At 35.2% G+C, this 21,749-nt stretch overlaps 1 protein-coding gene across 1 annotated transcript; it reads right to left on the bottom strand.

Annotated features, from left to right (window-relative positions):
- Positions 1-605: 605 nt before the first annotated feature.
- On the bottom strand, positions 606-20,949 carry LOC113638590 (stanniocalcin-2-like). Its single transcript, XM_027139893.2, has 7 exons — positions 20,408-20,949; positions 18,730-18,854; positions 17,873-18,074; positions 3,175-3,361; positions 2,670-2,812; positions 1,619-1,830; positions 606-1,204 (listed from the first exon to the last, which is right to left on the bottom strand). Exons 1-7 carry the CDS (start codon positions 20,543-20,545, stop codon positions 955-957), a joined length of 1,257 nt encoding a protein of 418 aa, XP_026995694.1. The 5' UTR covers positions 20,546-20,949; the 3' UTR covers positions 606-954.
- Positions 20,950-21,749: the final 800 nt, after the last annotated feature.

The following is a 21,749-nucleotide window of genomic DNA, read 5'->3' as shown; positions in this document are numbered from 1 at the left end:
TGAAAAAATAGATGTATATTTAAAAAGAGAATTGACCTCTTCACATTTTATAAATTGCCTTGATAGTTAAATGGTAAAAGGATGAGGTAGGAACCAACTATTACTGCACTTTCTAATTCTGCTTATAATTATTTGACACATATTAGACTTTTATATTTTAAAAATACATATTTTCTTTTTATAAATTTAACTTGATATCACGTGTATAGTAGCAAAATATTTTGTCAGTATACAGACACACGTCGTAGTCCAGAAACATTCAAACGGAGCAAATAGTTACATAAAACCTGTGTTCCTGTTTTCATGAAACCATTTCAATTAATTAGCTGCATTAACTGGCTGGATATTAGTTCTTCAGTTTCAGTGGATGTCAGTCACAAATCCCAATTTTTCTACCGTATGAGTTGGTACATTTTCATATCTGACACTCTGCTTTACCCAGAAATAATATATTCAGTGTCCATAAGCATGATTCAGCTTTGGCATTATATAATAAGAACTGTACCAAAACTAAATGTGGATGACATCTTCAACATCTTGTGCTCTTGAGAAAAAGCACCATGAATTTTCTCTCATATCATACTAAAAAAATGGAGGCTGTGTCGTTTGTTTGCCATTTATCATTTGTTTTGCATTATTATATATGCACTGCTTTGTTTTGCATACAGTGTATTGTTAAAGACTCCAGATTTGTGTTTAGTCAGCTGGAACTGTCACTTCATGGGCTGTGACCATCCTAAATTCCAGATACAGTGTATATACAATCACACTGTGGTAGGAACAATACTCTAGATGCTACCTTTATGCACACACTGCTGTATGTACACACTTTGTTAGTTCCATTGTTTCTGAGTGTCATCAACAGACCTGCTTGTTGGCCTCAACATGTGTTGCAATGTGGTCCATTCAAGGTACTGAAGGCTAAGAAAGGCCCTTGTTTTCTTTGCAAAGTATCTAAATCTGCTGTACATCATGCTGTGAGAGAGGAGATTTAGCACGAGGCAGGAAGTTGGCGCTGCTGATCGCAGGAACAGGCGTGACAGTAGGCACAGTCTGGATCCTGCTGTGATCAGGCAGGCAGAGGCTGAGGCTGGAACACAGGGCACCCCAGTTCTGCTCACACTGTGCATGAATACGGTGGGTAATGGCAACACGCACCTCCTCACCACAACCCAGGAGGATGTTCACCAGTTCTACGTGAGGCCTAAAGGTATCAGAAAGAGAATCATCTTTATAAAAATGTCCAGTCACATCTACTAGATATTCAAAAGCTGAGAGTGTTACTGCTAACATTATTTGTAATGATTCTCATGTGATGTCTAAAATAGACACTTACTCATTTACATGATAGTAATGTGGCAAAGTTTCAGCAGAGAATTCTAATAATAATAATAATAATAATAATAATAATAATAAATAATAACTTTTTCACATTCGAAAAAATTATTTGCATTATCCCACTACACAGTGTAAAAGTAAGGCATTAATTTACATGTATAATTAGCCTTAGATTATTCTGTTTTAAATTACATGAACTCTTGAATGCATAGTGTACCGACTCAAAGGCTTATGACACTAATTCAGTGGCTATAAATTAGTTTAAAAATAGAGCACATACCCTCTTGGAAACAGATCCTGGAAGTGAATCATCTCCATCATGACGTTGGTGTTCTCCCTGACCACTGAGCAGAGGTTGTGTTTGTTATAGCACTCGCGCTGCAGCTGGAACACCATCTCCTTCACAGAAACACACTTGCGACTGACACAGCTGAACTTGTGACGGAACCCATGTGCCATGCACTTCAATGCATCCTTGATGAATGATTTGCCCTGCAGCAAATACTACAATGTTGACATTCACATCTTATGGGGTATCGTATGTAATGCAGAGGAGCCAAACTGAAAGTGACTTGCTGTGATTGAATAGTCATATGCAGTTTTAGATTTCAGTATATGTGGATCTGCTGTGCTTCTAGTGAGTTAAAAAAATCAGAAAGTTATTTACTATACCAATACAGGGATTGCCATAAATGTGTGCGGGTATGTATGTGTATAATTATATATATATAAACATGTGGTGTTAGTTACGGTGTGTATATTTTCTATGCTATAATCTGTTTAGAATATATTTATCTGTTTGGATTCAAAGACTGATTACATATTTCATTATTTTTTCTTATATGGTAGTCTAAATGATTTGGGTTCCAATTCTCCCGGCATTAAATACAACCATTACCAGTATACATCGGTTGCTGAAGATTTACATTTATGGTAGAGTGACTTTTGTCTCATTTATTGCAGTGAGGTGATTGAGCAATTGATAATTAAGGGCCTTGGTCAGGGGCCCCGCATTGGTATCTTGGGCGACCTGAGACTTCGGGCGCACAAACTTCCAATCACCAGGCTAGCACATCACCCATGAACATAAACACAATGGTTGCACTAAGTTGTCTTACATAAAAGAATGCATTATGCATTGCAATGGAAAGTTTCCTGTACATAGTGCCTAAGGCATAGGAAGAAAGCTGCAGCTGTTCACACAGATGTTTATAAGTGAATATGTGAAATTGTCTGAGAAACCTTGGTTCTCAGTGACAGTGTTTTTTTTGTTTTTTTACCCCAGCCAATTCATGATCGGTGGGGTTACTGGTGTTAAGTGTGCTTCTTACCTGAGAGTCAAATTTGCCGGCGTTGTGCAGGAAGCTCATGCAGATGTCGTGCAGTCCCCGAATCTCACAGGAGTTGTTAGTGAAACACTCAAATGTACCGCATCCGACATCTCCAGCGCTCAGCAAACACTGCTGGATCTCCACTATAAAGCACGTAGGACACATATACATATATACACCAATATACATCATATTTACACCTAAATGAACATTTTATGTTGATATAAGGGGTTAAAAGAAGAGTCTAAATACAAAACAGTGCATCTACATCTACAGACTATTTGTGAGTTAAAGTGCTTTAAGTTAAAACAGTAGATTCCCAGAGTAAGTTTTCCTAACAATAAAAGTAAGAGACGTAAGAGTCACGGGAATAAATGGGAGCTTTGGACAGCTGTTTCTTACGCGGGTTTGGATCTAAAGTAACCTGCACTGATCAGGCTACAACTGAAACATGAACTTAAACACATAAACACGTACATAAACCTATATTAGAGCTGGATCTTACCTGTATCCTGTAGAGATAACCGTCTTTTGTGAGCATTAAGAGGCCTCTCCTGGGATGAGGTGTTATAAACATCGGCGGAATCCGTAGTGTTCACTTTGCGCTGTACAATCAACACAAGCACAACTACAGCCAAATTCACATGCATGTCTAGCAGTCTAATAAATCTGTCTAACAATGCAGAAGCTTGCTTTCAGTGCGCTTTGGGATGCCAGGAGCATAACCGTAAAACGCAGCTAAAGGCTACTAACCAAGTGCTGCATTAAACAGATGAGTAAAAGTGGAGCTGCAGAGGATGATGCACAGTGTGTCGGCTAGAACTCCAGTGTTTGAGGAAAGAGACAAGCAGGTGTTGTCAGTCTCCCAGCTTGGCCTATCACAAGCGCGGGAGTTACGTGCCACACCGCACACTGCCCTATTCATTAGGAGACGTAGATCAATGCGCCACCAGGGGTTACTATAGTTACCGGGTGGCGTTGTGGGATGTAGGCAAAGTGTGCAATAAAAGACTCAGAACTGAAGACCGTTTTAAAAAAGCATGCACATGTTTGAAACTTTTTGAAAGTAATTTGCAAATGGATTGTTTGAAAGTTTCTATATTTTATATGTGAGTGTAAATATGGTGCTTTTAATGCTTGTGGCTGACTTTAGAATTTGTATCTGCTGACAATTGTAATAAACTTTGAAATGTCATTAATAAAGCATGCTTAAAAAGGAAGAAACAATAAGGCTAAATTTGTGAAATGTAGCTTTGCAAACTGGACTTATTAGACTAAAAATAAGTCTCCAAAGAGGTTATTAGACTACTTATAACCCCCACCATTTGAGTTTTGGAACTTTTGTCTCTATTTCTCTCTGATCTTTACTCATGTATTTTACATTATCAGAAGGCAAACATGAATGATTGGGTATGAAAAGATCATTCAGTATGTGGTTTATTCTGATCAGGCTTAAAGTAGATCCAGAGACTATCATCAGAACATGGAGTTTAAGGCAGGGCAACACACACATTAGCTTATCCTTATTCAGTTTATTTCCAATTAATCCTTATTTCAATTAACTAACATCCTTACTAATTTAGCTTATCCTGTTTTTGGAAGGTTGGAAGAAACAGAAGAACCTGGGGGAAACATATACAGTCATGTGCGTTCAAGGTCCAGGGGTCAATGACCCTGAAGTTATTCCTTCATATATGACAAATGAGGTTTCTCTGTTTTTCCCTCATGTAGTACTACATGCTACTAATTAACTGTCATTGTTAAGTTCATTATTAGTTTAACTAGTAGACTACATATACATGTGGATAAAATTGTTGGTTCCCTTTCATTAAAGAAAAATAAACTGACAATGGTCATTGAAATAACATGAAACTGACAAAAGTAATATAAATAAAAATGATAAAATTGACTTGAAAATCAGACATTGCTTTTGAATTGTGGTTCAACAGAAGCATTAAATAAAACCTAAACAAACTAATGAAACTGGCCTGGACAAAAATTATGGTCCCCCTAATATTTTGTTGCACAACCTTGGCAATCACTGCAATCAAGTGATTTCTTTAACTCTCAATGAGACTTCTGCACCTGTCGACAGGTATTTTGGTTCACTCCTCGTGAACAAACTGCTCCAGACTTCATGTTTCAGCTCTTTCTACAGATGTTCAATAGGATTTAGATCAGGGCTCATAGGCTACTTTGAAATGGTCCAATCATATAACTATTAGAGGAGATGAGAGTAATACATGTGCTGTATTGTTTCAGCAAGAACAGAGAAAGCTATGACTAATGGAAATGAAACACTGGAAAGTAATTAACAATAATAAAATAATGAAAGGCATCACAACGCTTCAGCAGGTAGTGTTGGTGTGCCACAGTTTCAGGGTCTGAAGTTGGATCCTAAGCTCTGTGGGATGATTCCCATGGTCCTCCCTTATCAGTTTAGGTTTACTTTGGGTTCTTAGATTTAAATTTACATTCCAAAAACATGCTTATGAGTAGACTGGCTTTAATCTGACCTAGTTGTGAATGAACATGTGGGTGTGGGTTTGGTGCCCTGTAATGGAATGGAAAATACTCAATGGAAATACCCACCCAGTGCACAAAGCAACTGTAGAAGATAAATGAGTAAATACAAGTGATAGAAAGTATATATAAGCAGGTATTTTAATCACCTCAGAATGTAGCAACATGGCAGAAAGATATTTTGATATAATTATCTGTTCAAAATCACTGTTAATCTTTGGTCATTGTTTCTGGCTAAAGAGTACAGTACATCACAATAAAAAAATAACCTTAAAAGGATTATGCTTGTAAAGAGATCTATTTAAAATATCAGTAAACTTACTTTTAGAGGTTCTAGCAATTCTATGCCTTCTTCACAGTTCCCAGTTCAATAAATTATAAGGCCAAAATATATTCTGGAGAACCATTAATCATTGTTGAATTAGTGAGGGTGGAGCATGTTTCCTGTTTTTAAGAGTCAGTTCCACTAAATAAGTAGTGCAATTTTGTTCTTGGGCCATAAAGTCTTAATACATTTGCTAACTTATCCATTGTAGCTCTTAGTTTTGTTTCAGTGTATATTTATCATTTATCATATGTCAGGATAAACCTTTGAACTAAACTATTGTGTTCCGTGGAATTCTAGAGTTTCTCAAGAACACGTTATGTACAAAACACAAATGGATGAAAAATAACAAACTGTCCTCATTAATAACCTAGGGCCTCTGCACAGGCTCGAATGCATTTAGTTAAGATAATATTAAAATGTTTACAAAATTGGACTCTGTAAGTGAAAAACTGTGTCTAGTATTCTAGTAGTCTAGTGTTAGTATTATTCCTTTTAGATTGAAGAAATAGAATCGTTTCTATAAGTGTTTATATGGTGTAGTCTTGGTGGCTAATAGATTGTTTTACTTACATTTTAGCATCGCTATAACAAGCTATATTATCTATCTATCTATATTCCATATTACGTATTAATGCTCTATGTGGTGCTTTGTTTAATTTGTAGTGAGTTTTGATTTACTTTACCATGGATAGCGTACGCACTATTTGTCTTCCCAAACCTCTATGTGGATGTTGTACATTTAAGTTATGCAGTATACAATATAAACTAAATATGTGCCATATTTTCCCATGTGTTTGCTTTTGTGTTTGTATAATTTAAACATACCTGCTGATGCACTGAGACGATAGAAATAACTAATATTACTGACAGGAAGAAGTTGCACTGAAAAAAAACAAATACAAATTTAAAGATCAAATACCATTAGTGCCAATAACATTTGTGCAAACACTTCAAAAGTATATTTAAAAATGAACTAAAGCTTTGGAATTGTTATTATAATGATTATTAAATGGTTGAAATGTATAGTGCTGAATGTGCCACTATCTCTTATAACACTATAAAAGAGTATAAAATGATCAAAATTTTTATAGTGCAAATAGTTCACCATTGCTTGACTGATGTTAGTTCTTATCCTGTCTAATGACCCACTATCATCAGTTAGGCAAATTGCACTTCATGTGTCATGCCATGTCATCATTTTAATAACCTTGATAACTTGATAAGCCAGAACAGATGTGCTGTTTAATAAGTAACTATTATCTCTCAGGATATTTTGAGTAAAAATAGAAATAGGTTTAGAATTTGGTTTAGAAACACAGCAAATCAGTAGTGATAATCAGGGTGAGAATGCTCCAATGCCGAGGGCATGAGTGGTCACTGAATGGTTTGGTGAACATAAAAATAATGTAAATCATAAGCTCTGGATTCAAAAAACAATGAGGGAAGAGTGTTTATCCCTCCAATACAAAGATATTTACACCAATAAGAGGTTTATACCAATGCACATTATGATAAACCACTTATGTGGGTATTTCCTTTTATTTGTCACCTCCTGTATCTTATCTACCATTTTGTGTGGTTATTGCAAGTTTGTGTTATTGTTAGTAAGATTGTTCAATTGCCTGATTACAAAAAGCAAGTGTGTGATCATGATTAATTCAAGCATGAGCTGGTAAAGCAGCCAGTGATGCAATTAGTGTAAAAGAATCAGTCATTCAGTCAACAGTTTTATCCAATGAACACATCATAGGAGGCAACAGATATGGTATGGATAGCATCTAAGGTCACACTGGGAAAAAAGCCAGTTAAACATTACCATAAAATTAAGAAGGTGGTCAAATCAGTCGGTGTGCCCAGTCAGTAATGTCTAAAACCTTGCTAGTAAAGTATGATTTCCTCAAGCTGACCATATTTTTTATAACAATAGAAAACTGTCGAAAAAATTATTTAGTTTGTAATATCAGATATCAGATATGAAACTGTCTGATGCTTTTGTGTTATTACATCATCCACAGAACAGAGCAGTAGTAAAATGTTTGAAATACTTCATTAATGTAATTAAATGTAGTCAACAAAACAGAAATTCAGTTAATTAATCAATCAGTGAAAATGTACAGATCCTGACTAAAAGTATCTGTAGTAATATTTTCCTTTAGTAAAGGTAAAATTACTGCTGAACAAAATAAAGTAAAACTGTATGTTAATTTAATAAAAAAAAAAAACATTTGGGTAAATACTTTGGGTAAATTAAATATAATCTACATTTGATACAACTAATTCAAAATATTTTTTTTTAGAGAAGTACATTTTTGAACAATTAACTAAAGTTAACTAGGCTGAATGAGTGAACTAGGTTGAATGAGTAACCTCATTTTTTTTTAAAGCGTATAGAAAGAATAAAGAATAATGTTAGCTGGTTTGCTAACTTAGCCCAATGCTGTCTGGGTTTCGGTAATTTGCGAGGTTTGTAAGCTTGTTGGCCCATCAACACATCTCAGTTAGATCTTTTTAGATGCCCCAGAATGTGGTCATTTTATGGATTTTGTCTAATATATAGTACACAAGCTTGAGAGAGTAGGGTTCAGTATGAGTGAAAAACCTATAGACCACTCTAACCTCTAGCCAGGAGGTGTTTTGATGAAGTCCCACATATTAGCCTGACTCCAACAGTTTCCAGTTCAACTTTTCATGCTATCTCTCTTATACCACCCCCCCAAACCATCTCATGAGGATTTGTATAACCTTTCAGTGTAAACCTAAATGACCTAGTTGCTAGCTGATTGACATGTGACCCCTGTCCAACAAACATGTTCTTACAAATACCTGTATCCATGAACTCTTGTACTATACCTTGTTATGGCTACAACGGCTGTGGAAAACATGTATTGCATGACTGCATTGCGAGACATCTGAAAAAAGCAAATATGACTTAAAATTATAATGCTTAGAATGCCTTTTTTGAACTGAATTGATTAAAAAATTTCATTAGCTATAACTGAGTATAATTATACTACTACTACTACTACTACTACTACTAATAATAATAATAATAATAATAATAATAATAACAATAACAATAATATTTATTTTCTACCTTCCCAAACATCTTTTCTTTAAAAATGACCATATGCATTTTGCTATCTATGATAAGTAAAACTATGGGCTTTGATTTAGATCCATTGCAGGGTGACTATTTTGAACCTGTGTCCTGTTTCTACTATGCTTAAAAAATATACACAGATCAGTCATAACATTAAAACCAACTACCTTATATTATGTAGGTACCTGGCCATCCACATGAAGTAAATGAAAACGTGATCAATCGGATCAGGCCACCTTCTTCCATTGCTCCATGGTCCAGTTCTGATGTGCATGTGACTGCTGTAATCATGTTTGATGGAGGACAGGGGTCAGCATGGGCACTTTAACCAGTCTGTTGCTATGCAGCCCCATACACAGCAAATTGCAATGTTCTAACTTTTTACTATTGCCAGGATTAACCTTTTTTTCATTAATTTGTGCTTCAAAAGTTCTTTTGTGGATTCGGACCAGACAGACTCCCCATGCATACTGGGAGAACCATACAAGACCTGCTGATTTGGAGGTACTATGAGCCAGGTGTCTATCCATCACAATTTGGCCTTTGTCAAAGCCGCTCAGATCGTTACATTTACCTAGTTTTCCCGCTTCCAACAGATTAACTTCAAAAACTCCATATTCACTTGCTGCCTAATATATCCCATACCTTGGCAGGTGCCATTGTAATGAGATCAACATTATTCACATCACCTGTTTTAGTATTAGGACTGGCTGCGATATATCACAATGAACAGAACAAACCTGGGTACGCAAATCTTGCTAGATGTATTGGAATATAATAATAACATTTATAGAATACTAGGGACTATTTTCCATGTCAAAACTTTTTGTCATGTTCATGTCTGTTCTAATAATGTGTCAACCAAATAATATCACTGCACATTTTAAAAGTTACATTTTATTACTCTTGTCATAATGCTGCAGGTATGATAAACTTGGCAGTAAGTAATATTGTATGACAAATATTATAGGCAATTTTCTGTGGAGAAACCTAAAAGCCTGTAAATTGTATTTTATTTCAAAAACATATGTACCATAAAGTATATAAAATAAAGGCAAATTGACATAATTGAAAAAAAAAATATTATTACAATTTTCCTAGTATCCAAGACATATTGTTAACACTGAAATTTTCATTCATATACATCACAACACAATCACATAGTGACGTATGAGTACATGATGGGTTCACTCCTCACCATAAAGACTCTAGACAAAAGTACACAGTATTTCAGAATCACAAATCCAGTTTGGCCTGGCTGACAGCTTGCACAACACAAGGTCTTGTGATTACCTTAGGCAGGAGGCACTCACTTGGACTCCTGGTAGGTATTTAAGTGCCCTGTCTCTCTCAAGAAACTGTTACCTCTTGGAAAGAAGTGTGGTAACAAAATCTATCACTGTTCAAAACAAGGGGTTTTATTCAACCTTTTTAGTGTTCATAAAAACAATAGTGTTTTCTTGCCCAGCTTGACATCTGACAGGATTGAGCCAGTTCTTTCCCTAAACAAATACATGGAAGCTGTTCTGAGAATGGTGTTCACCTCTTTTTGGACCTTCCCCCAGTGCTGAAGTTTTTTGGGGTCTTCTGAATGAATCTATGCAGGACTTTGTCTTGGAAATGGGTATCTAAAAATGTATGTTTTACAAATGCTAACTTGAGTTAAATGTTTTGGGAGATAAGATCAATCAGGAGTTTGAAGACTGATCTTTCCAAACGATTCACCTTGTTTATAGAAATGGCTGCAGAAAATCTGTATATTCAGTCAGTAAACTCTATTTTAAACCTAAGACTGAAGGACATTCACATGTTTTAACAAATCTTGGACAGGTCTTAATGTTTAATATATTGTGAATTGATATATAAGTAAATCTTGCTCCATCTAAAGCAAAACTGACCACACAACATGGAATATGAGCAGACAGGATCTCTTGCCCAGAATCTCATGTAATTATGTTAACATTTTGAAACGTTAGGAAAGAATGACAAACATTTTGCTAAATGCCATTAACCCAATGCGTTAGAAATTTTAATACTCCTTTCATTTGCCATGTTCAGTGTTCAATCTGTTGAAATGACCAAAATGGCCTTTAAACTGCTTTTGTACCTGTTAGTCGTAAATTTTCTGTGGAAACCTGTAAGGATCCTTATGGGTTATTCTTACTTGGTTAGCATGTCAGCTGTTAGCATGTTTAATGTCTGGCATCAAAGATGGCTCGACTGGGACATCACTTTGCATAACTTTTCATAGAAATTGTTTCTTACACAATTCTACCGTAGCAAATGTTATATAGCATTTCTTTTTGTGAAATTATTATACAACAAATATAAAACAGTTAAGCCTATTGGGCAATAGAATAAAACAATTTTGAAAAATGAAAACAAAACTGAAATGAGATGAACTAACAGGTTTGATAATCTATTGATAATCTAATAATAATAATAATAATAATAATAATAATAATAATAATAATAATAATAATAATAATAATAATAATAATAATATTTGTTTAAAAACACATTTAGTAAACATATAATGAGGTCAGGTACCAACTAATTTCAAGAGAGCAAGGGATATTCCCATCCTATTCCCATCTGGATCCATCAGACATCAGTAACTGCAGACCGGTATCACTTCTCTCGTTTCTTTCAAAAATTCTGAACACATTGTCTATAATCAACTGTCTGTCTATCTCTCACAGAACAACCTCCAAGATCCCAACCAGTCTGGCTTTAAAGCAGCTCATTCCACAGAGACAGCCCTTTTGGATGTCTCTGAGAATCTACATGTTGCTAGATCAGCCAAACTGTCATCCGTCCTTATCCACAGCTTCTGATCGGATCTCAGCATGTCTGGCAGAAATTTCATCATGGATGACTGCTCATCAGTTAAAGCTCAATCCTAGCAAAACTGAACTGCTGTTCATCCCAGGTGTTTCATCCCCAGGTCATGACCTTGCTTTATCCCTGCACAACGATCTGATCTCCCCTTCAGCCACAGCTCACAACCTTGGGGTAACCATGGACATCCAACTGCCCTTTTCCTCTCATATTGCTAATGTGACTCGCTCATGTCGGTTTTTTCTCTACAACATTAGAAGGATTCAGCCATTTTTGTTCAAACAGGCTGCACAGGTACTTGTTCAGTCTCTTGTCATTTCAAGACTGGATTACTGCAACGCACTGCTGGCAGGTCTACCAATGAATGCAATTCGTCCTCTGCAATTGATCCAAAAGTTCTCGCATACCACCCTACTGCTGCGATCCCTCCACTGGCTTCCGGTAGCTGCATTCATCAGATTCAAATGCTGTAAATGTAAATATAATAATTGAATAAAGAGAAATATTAGATGAATTTGCCAGTAACTGTAATTGTCTACAAATCTGCAGTTTTTGAGACAATATTGCTCCAAATACTTTGGCAATATTGTATGGACAATATGGACAATATGAGAAATAGCTATGCTTGGCAGTTGGCAGCCCTATTTGACACAAAGGCACCTCTGTTACTAGGATTACATGGAATGGAAAGTACCTTTGCTAAGCTGGGTCAAACAATGCACTTGGGCCTTTGCACATCTGGCATGCATGCAGCTAATCTCAGCTAGCCACTGAATGTAATGAATCTCCTCCACTATTGGGTGTAAAAGGAAAAAAAAGGAGCAATTAAACTCAACAGATGCAAGAAGGCTTTGCTAAGGAATGTGGATTTAATTGTTGTGGCTTGAGCTGCACACAAGTGACCTGCAGCTGTGTTTCAGTGTGATTTTTTTTCCTATCCCCATTCAAATAATTACTCTGGTGATTTCTAAATGTCCAGAAGACAAATGTAATGTCAGTTGAGACTTCCCTTGACCCCTTCCCCCCTGTGATGCCCTGAACATACAATTTCACACTACATTAGCAAAGCTCTCTAAGGACAGGAGTTTTTAATTGCTGCATATCATAGGCCAAAAAGTGCTGGATAACTCTAACTCTTTTACAATGCAGGCTTTCACGTTTATAAAATTTCTTTGTATCTACTCTAAATTATTGAGATAACAGTATTTGCTATTATGCCATTAGCTATGATAAATATTCATCCTGGTGGAATCCAAAGTTTATCTTGGTAACACAGCTTGTATGACTGGAGAACTTTGCAGGGGATCATGTGCATAAAACATTAATATACTCGTCCACATATCGGGGCAATTTAAAACAATTAGTTAATCAAATGTTCTTGGACAGTAGGAGAAAACCACACAGACAGTAACTAATTCAGGATTGAACCCTTGACCCAGGATGTGTGAGACAGTAATGTCTGATTACAGCTGCAATTGAGACTATACAGAAAAGCTATTAAGATGAATCATAATACAGATATTTAGCTATTCTTTAGCTTCTGTTTACATTGCATCTTGAATATGTGCACATTAAGAGGGCTTTACAGGAATTAGGAGGGATCCTATAAACTTTATTTTTTTATATAGTTCTGCCCTGAATAAGCTGTTTAACATAAAAGGTGTTTCATATAGTCCACAAGACAAAATAATAACTGAATTTACACAAACGAAACAGTTCAAAAGTTTATATTTCCTTGATTCTCAATACTGTGTTAAGTTGATGACCTATGACTTTTTATTTTGGGATATTTCTTCATGAGTCTCTTGTTTGTCCTGAGCATTAAGACTGCCCACAATTCTTCAGAAAAAATTCTCCAGATTCTGCACAACCTTTGCACTTCCAGCATCTTTTGCATATTTTCCCCTTTCCAACAGAAGCTCTATGATTTTATGATTAATCTTTTCATACTGAGCACAACGGAGGAACTTGTACATAACTATTACAAAAGGTACAAACATTCACTAGTGCTCAAAAAGGCAACTTGACATATTAATGCCTGGGGGCGGTGGGTATTATTATTTTGTGTTCTGGAAAACACAAAATATCTGAAATATCTTTCATAGCTTCTGAAGGGCAGTACTAAATGAAAAAAAGAAATTCTTTGAACAAAATAATTACTCAATAACATAACTTATCTTCCTGTTTAAAATTTGTGATCAGTTTTAGTTTTAGAAGTCAGGATCACTGTATCTTAGAAGTAGCGTGTGCATGATGTGGGGGTGTTATAATGGTATGCTTATAATCATTTGATGGTAAGGACAATGTACATGGTGTACAGAGTGCAAGCCGGGACTCCAGCAAAACTAGCTATGACAGCATAACTAACATAAGGTGACAGATATGAGGACTTCCTAAAACATAAAGTGGACATGCACAGAGGCTCAGGATTTATTTTACTGTTTCTTATAACTAATCAGTTTGTGCATGAAAATGGTGACTTCTCTATACCACCAAGCTAAAGTTTGGTGTTCCTCAAGATTCTGTTCTAGGAACACTGCTTATTTCTTTATATATGCTATGTCTAGTAAAACTGATAATAAAAATGGTATTAACTTTAACTGTTATGCTGATGACACGGTTATGTTTTAGCAAACCAGAAGACAGACACTAGCTTAATAGTGCTAAGAAATGTGTCAATTAAAGTTGATGCTTGTTAACTTCCTCCTACTTAATTCTGACAAGATAGAAGTAATTTTCAGAAGTAACTCTTCAAATGGCTTTTGTTTCACCATGTACCACAGTAAAAAACAACAACTGACTAGTCTTTCATTTAAGATAACCTTTTTTTTTTTTTTTTACCTCAGGAATATTGTTAATATGAGCACTATACTATGCAGAAATATTAGTTAATTCTTTTGTTACCTATCAGTTGTATTATTTTAATCCCTTGTCTGGATGTTCTATTCGGTGAATAAGACAGTTACAATTAGTCCAGAATGCAGCATCTAGAATCCTAACTAGAAGACTACAGCAGATCTTTCTTTAATAAAGCTCTCTACAGTGGCAGATCTATTTTTTATAAAGCCCCACGGTTATGGAACAGCCTTCCAATTAGTTTGGGACTTCAGACACAGTAAGAGTGTTTACAGTATGTCTAGGTTGAAAACGTATTTATTAATTAGGTCATGGTGTAAACCTGGAGGGTCCATGGGCATGAGTGTTTTGTTGAACTAGGGTGTTTGGATGTTGTTCCTTTTGCCAAATTGTCTTCAGTTCCCAAAGTGTGTAAAAGACTCCAAATCCTCCCTAAACGTTCAATTTAATACAAGTAAGAAGTCTTGAATTATTTTTGCTGTATGTTTGAGGTTGTCTTGGTGAAATGCCCATCTTTTGGCCATATTCATTTTCTTCCCTTATTCTAATTTTCCTAATGCATCAATCCATACATGTTTTCTTCAATGATGTGAAATACATTATCAGAGAAGCAGCCACAAAGGTGGGTATGGTGTTCTTGTACACAACCCTTCTTTCTCCAAACATAAGCTGAATTACTGAGTTCTATTTTATAGATTGGCAATTTATTGTTGCATATATTACCTAGCAGCAATATCTGTAGATACATTGAGTGCATGCACCACATTCAAACTCCTGGAGTTTTTGGGACCCTCCACATATATACACCAATTAATCATAACACTGACAGTTGACTGGTGAAGTGAGGAACACTGATTACCTCATTATGATGGCACCTGTCAAGGGGTGGGATCAAATGGCATAAAGTGAACTAGCAGTTCTTGAAGGTGTAGTGTTGGGAAAAATTGCAAGATGAATGGATCTGAGCAACTTTTGCCAGAAGCAAATCATGGTCCAAATCATCTCCAAATTGACAGGTCTTGTAAAGTGTTCACAATATGCAGTGATTAGATAAATTAAATTGATCTGAAGAACAGATCAAAAGTCATTTAAGGAAGGACAACTAGTGATTTGGCAACTTTGTCATGAATGCCCAAGGGTCGATGCACAGAAGGAACAGAGACTAGCCCATCTGGTCCAATCCAGAAGAACTACTGTCACACAAACTGGTCAAAAGATTTTATGTTGAAATGATGTATGTTATGATGTATGAAAGAAACACTTCAGAACAAGCAGTGCCACCACCGAAAGTACGTGCAACGGGCACGTGAACATCAGCACTGGTCCATGGAACAATGTGAAATTCTCTGATGTGAAAGCACAACAATACCAGATTACATTTAGCTAATTAAATATATTTTAATTACAGTGCACACACATTGTGTTTATACAATTTTATGAACCCAAGTGGGCTTGGACATCAAAAATGAATTTAGGTAATTTACAAAAAGTAACTGTAATCTAAATATGCATTTATAAAAATGTACTGTACTCTGATCCCAAGTAATATATTTGTAATCAGATTACAGAATTATATATTACCCGATAATTGCATTATTTTATCTTTTGGTAAAGAATCTCTTCCATGACAGAAATTGGTGAGTACGGACAACCTCCTAGTCGACACAACTCAGCCTCCAGTTAATGGTCAGATCAGGTTTCGCCAGATGGGGACAAAGTATCTTTACCATGGCAGCAGTCACACGACCAAGCCAGTCAAGGAAATCTGAGATCATTGCTGGCTCAAGCTTGGTTTATATTCTGATGAACATTTTTCTGCTGAACACAAAAGAGAGGCTAAAGATGTTGAGCCCTGAGGCTTAATTGACAGGTGGTGCAATGCTATGTCCTCAAATATACATGGAACATTATGTGCTATAGTGCCTAAAAATTGTCAACAATATCCTGGCAATAACAGCAAAGCTACATATGCTAAATAATGTGCATATAAAATATATCCCTGATAAAATTGCAATTTTTACAATGTAATAAAATTAAACCACAACAAATCATGTCAGAGCCTTAACTATATTTAATTTGCAAACTATTTTACAGCACCTTTTACCTGCCTGGTCTAATGTTTGATTCAGTTCTACCTAGGTTTGTACATGCCAATCATGCAGTTCCTTGAATGTTGTTGTAAATCTCTCTTTCTCCAAAAAAAAAAAAAAAAAAAAAACCTGAAAAAAAAACAACCCCATATTGTTTATTGTTATCATTTTAAAGGTGGAAAATGATCAGACATGACTGATCTTAAGTTAGGTTTACTTTTTAACATCACAAAAAACTGTGATTCTGTTCTATTATTAAGCAAATAAAAGCATATACTACTTTATTTTCAATCAATAGTTAAAATATTTTGTCATTTCAAAAGAACATATGAGCATATCAAAATCATCTATTAATACCAGCTACCCAAAATTTAACCTTAATACCCAAAACTTTACTAGTTTACAAAAAACTTTTTTTGCAATTTTACTTTCAAACAGACTTCAATCTTACCCTTTGAAGAAAACATTTTATTAGATAGCAAGTGTATAGCTGAGGACACCTTATAAATGTGCCAAATCTTGCAAACCAAAGTCAATCTCAAATGTTACATTGTGGTACATTCTCAGAAGAATGGTGGTGAAAGACATAAACAAGACTTGTAGACCTTTATCCCAGTGGAAGAACACTATGTCCCTTCAAAAAAAAAAAAAAAGGCCCTGCCACAGCAATGATTCCATCACTTGACACCATGTATGAGTTGGACAGAACACAGTGACCTTTCATAAACACTTACTCTGCTTAATGTTCAGTTGTGAAAGAAAAAAATAAATCTTCCTCAGCATGTCATCACTGCAAAGAATCCTGGATAAATGCTGCAGCAGGCCATGGGCCAGTCATTAATTTCTGTGGTTCCCACCAATAAAATGGAATCTGCCAGAATACTTATGAAGTAGAATTTCATGAAGAACTTAAGAAGCATTTCTCTGCATACCCTATTATAAGCAGAAAAAGGAAGCATTTCACAAATGTGAAACGTCAGATTGTGTTCAGATTCCTCATCACAAAAATTATTTACATGACATCAGTTAAACAAGATATTCTTTCACCCATGCTAATTTTATGGATGCTTTCACACGCAGGTTAAAGATCATTTCCCTCTCTTGTTTTACATATGCAAACACACAAGGTCTGTCCAGCTGAGAAGGTTCCCACACAAAGTGTAATTCCAGTTTGGATGCAAGTCCTTAGCCAATAACCCTGATGCTCCAGGTCATTAGAATCCAAAAAAAAAAGCACAACTGGCATCACAGAGTACCTACATTATAAAATGTGAAACAGAGTTGAGACAATATTGAAATATAACAAACATCTAATAAGTATTATGTGAGTTATCATGATTCAAATTGCCACATAAAAAGATAACTTTATACAAGTTCTACAATGTGGAATGGTGGTGGTTACTTACATTGGTTAACAAAGATGAGAGTGTGAAAGTGTGTTTCCAGAAAATGAACTTTTACCTTATTGTGCCTTTGTTGTGCTGGTGTTGCTAGCAGAATCTTGCTGCTCTGTGTCGGTCGATGAATTCAACACTCCTTCTTCTTTCTTCTCTGAGTCCAGGAAGTCATGGATTGCTTTCTCAATGTGTGGACGGAAAATATGGTTCAGCTTTGGATCCACCACCTGAGTTATAATTCGGTCCACACCAGACTCCAACATTCCAGATCTATGAAAATAGAGGAAAACTTCCAGTAGTTAATAAAGCCCATTTGTAGTGCAATAAGATAAATCCTGAGGGAAAAAACAGCTATTTATATTATATGTAACCTCATTATGGTGCTAACAGAGCATAATGTCTTTCAAATGTTAATAGAAAATCAACAATATTAACAGAAGGTTAAAAGCATAGTTGTGGCCTTGTTTCTGTTCTTCTGCTAATTGCAACTCATAAATCACTTGTGGGTAAAAATCTTAATTTTTACTTAATCACACTTCATGAATAACACATAACTGTTGAGAATTGAGTTCTCAGTGTGTTTAGCAATCACATAATTCCTATACCCCATTCTTCCATTTCACACATTTAATTATTGTTTAGTAATTAGAAATGTACTATTCATTTCTGAACTGATATGATAATTTCATGTTTTGGTTCACATCTCCTGAATCATGAGACATAATTATAAATAATATCTAATATTCTTGTCCCGATTCTCTGCAATATGCACAAATGTATGGCTGAAACAATTACAATGGGAAAAAATGGACTTCATTATCAATTAGCTGGACTGTGAAGAATAGTGTGGCATGCTAAAGTACATCACTTCATTAAGACTAAAAATACATCTGATACTAAAGTAGGGCATTAATTCTTGACCTACTGTACTACACTCTGTCGTAGACCATTGCGCACTTGGTTCTTGTTGATGGATGGACTCCAGTCCTGTGTGCTCAGGTGATTAGCTACAAAGTTGTCCACTTTCTGCCGCAAATTCTGATAAGCTGGCTAGAAAAGAATAAGAGGAGTTCATTTATTATACATACGAAGAATGGATATTTTTTTGGCTTCACAATGAAAGAGCACTTAGATATATGAATTGTTGTGCAATGAACTTCAGTGTAGTCAGTCTAATGATTAAAGGGTTTAATTTTTCACCTTTTTTGTCATCGTCACCTGCTATTTAAAGGTAATGATAACTTGATCAATAGAGGAAAATCACTTCACTGATTACAAAACACACTTTCTGCTGCATTATGCTATGTAACATTGCAGTTCATATCTAGATGAGAACTTCATTAAAATTTTAGACTCTGAAACTAAATGGTTTCATATGATTTAATTACTCTGCTGTGTTTATTAATCCTATGTTCACAAGGTCTTTTACAAATTCAAAGGTGCTTTAAAATATTGGTTAAAAGGGTGTGCAAATTAAATGTGGTTAAAGCTCTGACATGATTTGTTGTGGTTTAATTTGATTACAAAACATTTATTTACCATCTCTTTAAGAGAATGATCTTCATATATATTCCAAAATATATAAATAATCACAGCATACTTAAATCAGCTTTTTTTTTAAAATTGCTAGTACAATTAGTAGGAAGCCATCATATAATCACCATGTTCCTGTTGGTTTTGTCTGGTAATTTTTTATATGCAAGAGCGATGGGTAGTGTAGAAATAATGTTCAATGAAATAATGCTCAATGTAGAAATAAAAGCTGCCAAATTTACATCAAAGTTTAGGGTGTTGTTTATATCGGTTATTTACAGCAAAATAATTAAACTACAATTGTCCACCAGGTGTTGAATATGGTTATGAAATGATCTTTTAAGTTGATGGTTTTTATCGCTCCAGTTAGAAATGGGCAATTTCCCCTTGTAATTGACCTGCATAGATGTCAACATTTCAAAATAGTCTGTGGCCCATGTGTGTGTCTTTCAGTTGGTCAATAATGAATGACACTAAAGACTCTTTTATGCAGTTGTTATTAGAATCTAAAGTTTGTTCATATGACTGCTGTGTGTTTCTGTCTTCTGTGTCTTATTTGTGGAGTACATGTTGGCCATTAGTAATGATAGAGAATGTTGTCAGCGCTCATAGAGATCAGACTCTTGACTTATCAAACCTTCAACAGAACCATTATTCTCACTACTCTAGATAACAGCAGTATCTGCTCTAATCCATTCAACTTACAGATATGTCCATTGGTTACCTCTTTAAAATACAGCTTGTTTTTTTCCTAAGGTAAATACCATTAACTTTAAACACACTATTCTCCACTTAAGGATGACATTTCGAGTTATGACTTCCAACTTTTCAGTGAAGTGTAACTCAGTACATAAAAATATCACTGTGTGTGAATAAAAAGAAAAGACAAACAAGGGCCCCAAGAAATAAAATGTTCAGAGAAGCCACATTACGACATAAAACGTGTCGAAATTTACATTTAGTCACCACAGGAATTCCATAGTATACAATGAGGCTAAACAAAAGCACACCCACTGTGTAACATTGACGCTAGCTAGTCACACTTAGCTAGCTAGTGATGTAAATTTCACCTTGGTGTCCACGTCTGCTAGACAGTCCCTCCTGAACTCGTCGAAAAGACCTCGGTTCTTTAGATGTTCCACGATTAGTGTGATGAGCTGGGGATCTCCTGGAGGAAGACCAGAGCCACTATTTGCGTTTTCAGCCATACTTTGTTTGATTAACCTGATTATTAGCAAACTAGAGTGATGTAGCCAATAGTAGCTAGCAAAAAATAATGCTAAGCTAACAAGTTATGAAGTTGCGTTGCTTGATTTCGAAATATCTTTTTTTGGCACGTAAGGGGAAGATGCTCGCCCTTTTTGTTAAATAATACGACGCAGCTTTCAGTAAACGATAAGCAAAGTCAACAAAACAGCACTGCTAACACACTGAGTTAACAACACTTCCCAGTCCTCTGCTTTGTTGTGTTGGTTTGCTCAGGAAGAGATTTTACCGCCACCTGCTGTCTCATCACCGCAACGTCTGGAGATATACACATGCTTTGTGTAGATAGATATTTTTTTTGTCATAAATTGCAAATGTGAATAATTTAAAACACATTTTAAATGTGATTCTTAATATCGGTGCAATAATCAGTTTTTCTTTAAGAAGAAATCCACTTATTGCACTTAAAATTGTTTTGTTTATCTTTACGTGTTCATATCTTTTAATATGAAAATATAACTGAGAAACTTTATACATAAATGTAAATCTAAATTTTAGTTTATGATGTTACATAAAAGTCAGAAACTAAGAAAAACATAAAAATAAATAAATAAATAATGCTACTATTTATAATAGAAAACAATATAAAACGTATAGTTTTATACGTACATATTGCCTCATAACCTGACATCCTTAAAACCCAAAATGACAGATGATTTCTTATTTATTTGTCTTCATCTGGGTTGTAGTTATGGTGAGATAAACTTCATAAAGCATTCAAGTTTTCAACTGTGACAAAAATGGTCCATTTCTCAAGGCTTTGTGTGTCCACTAGATGCCTCTAGTGGTGGAAAAATAGGCTTCTGTAGCATGTTAAACTGTTTTAGATGACAGCACTTCTTTTGTAAAACCTGAGACAAAAATAAATAAATGGCTGATGTACAACATGTAAAATAACTTTCTTGAATTCAAATATGTATTAGTATACTGATTTGATGCACCATGGACATCTGTTACACTGTGGAGCTTCTGGCACTAAAACAAATTTCTCGCATGTGAAAACATACCTGGCAATAAAGCTGATTCTGATTCTGATTCTGATCTAACATACAACAAAGTGTCAAAAATTAACATACAAACATTAAATAATACTACCAATAAATGCAGGGATTTAGAGAAAAAATAGATTTGTAAAGTGCATAAACA

This window comes from Tachysurus fulvidraco, chromosome 21 (assembly GCF_022655615.1).
Source record: "Tachysurus fulvidraco isolate hzauxx_2018 chromosome 21, HZAU_PFXX_2.0, whole genome shotgun sequence".
Taxonomy (NCBI): domain Eukaryota; kingdom Metazoa; phylum Chordata; class Actinopteri; order Siluriformes; family Bagridae; genus Tachysurus; species Tachysurus fulvidraco.
This window is presented reverse-complemented; position numbering and strand designations above follow the sequence as displayed.

Bases quoted from the DNA above. Each gene is read 5' to 3' on its own strand.
- LOC113638590 (XM_027139893.2), bottom strand. From the start codon at position 20,545: ATGGCTGAAAACGCAAATAGTGGCTCTGGTCTTCCTCCAGGAGATCCC. The intron at 18,855-20,407 runs GTGAAATTTACA...ATTCTTTTCTAG, and splicing joins TAGCAGACGTGGACACCAAG to CCAGCTTATCAGAATTTGCG. The intron at 2,813-3,174 runs GTAAGATCCAGC...CGTGCTTTATAG, and splicing joins GTTATCTCTACAGGATACAG to TGGAGATCCAGCAGTGTTTG.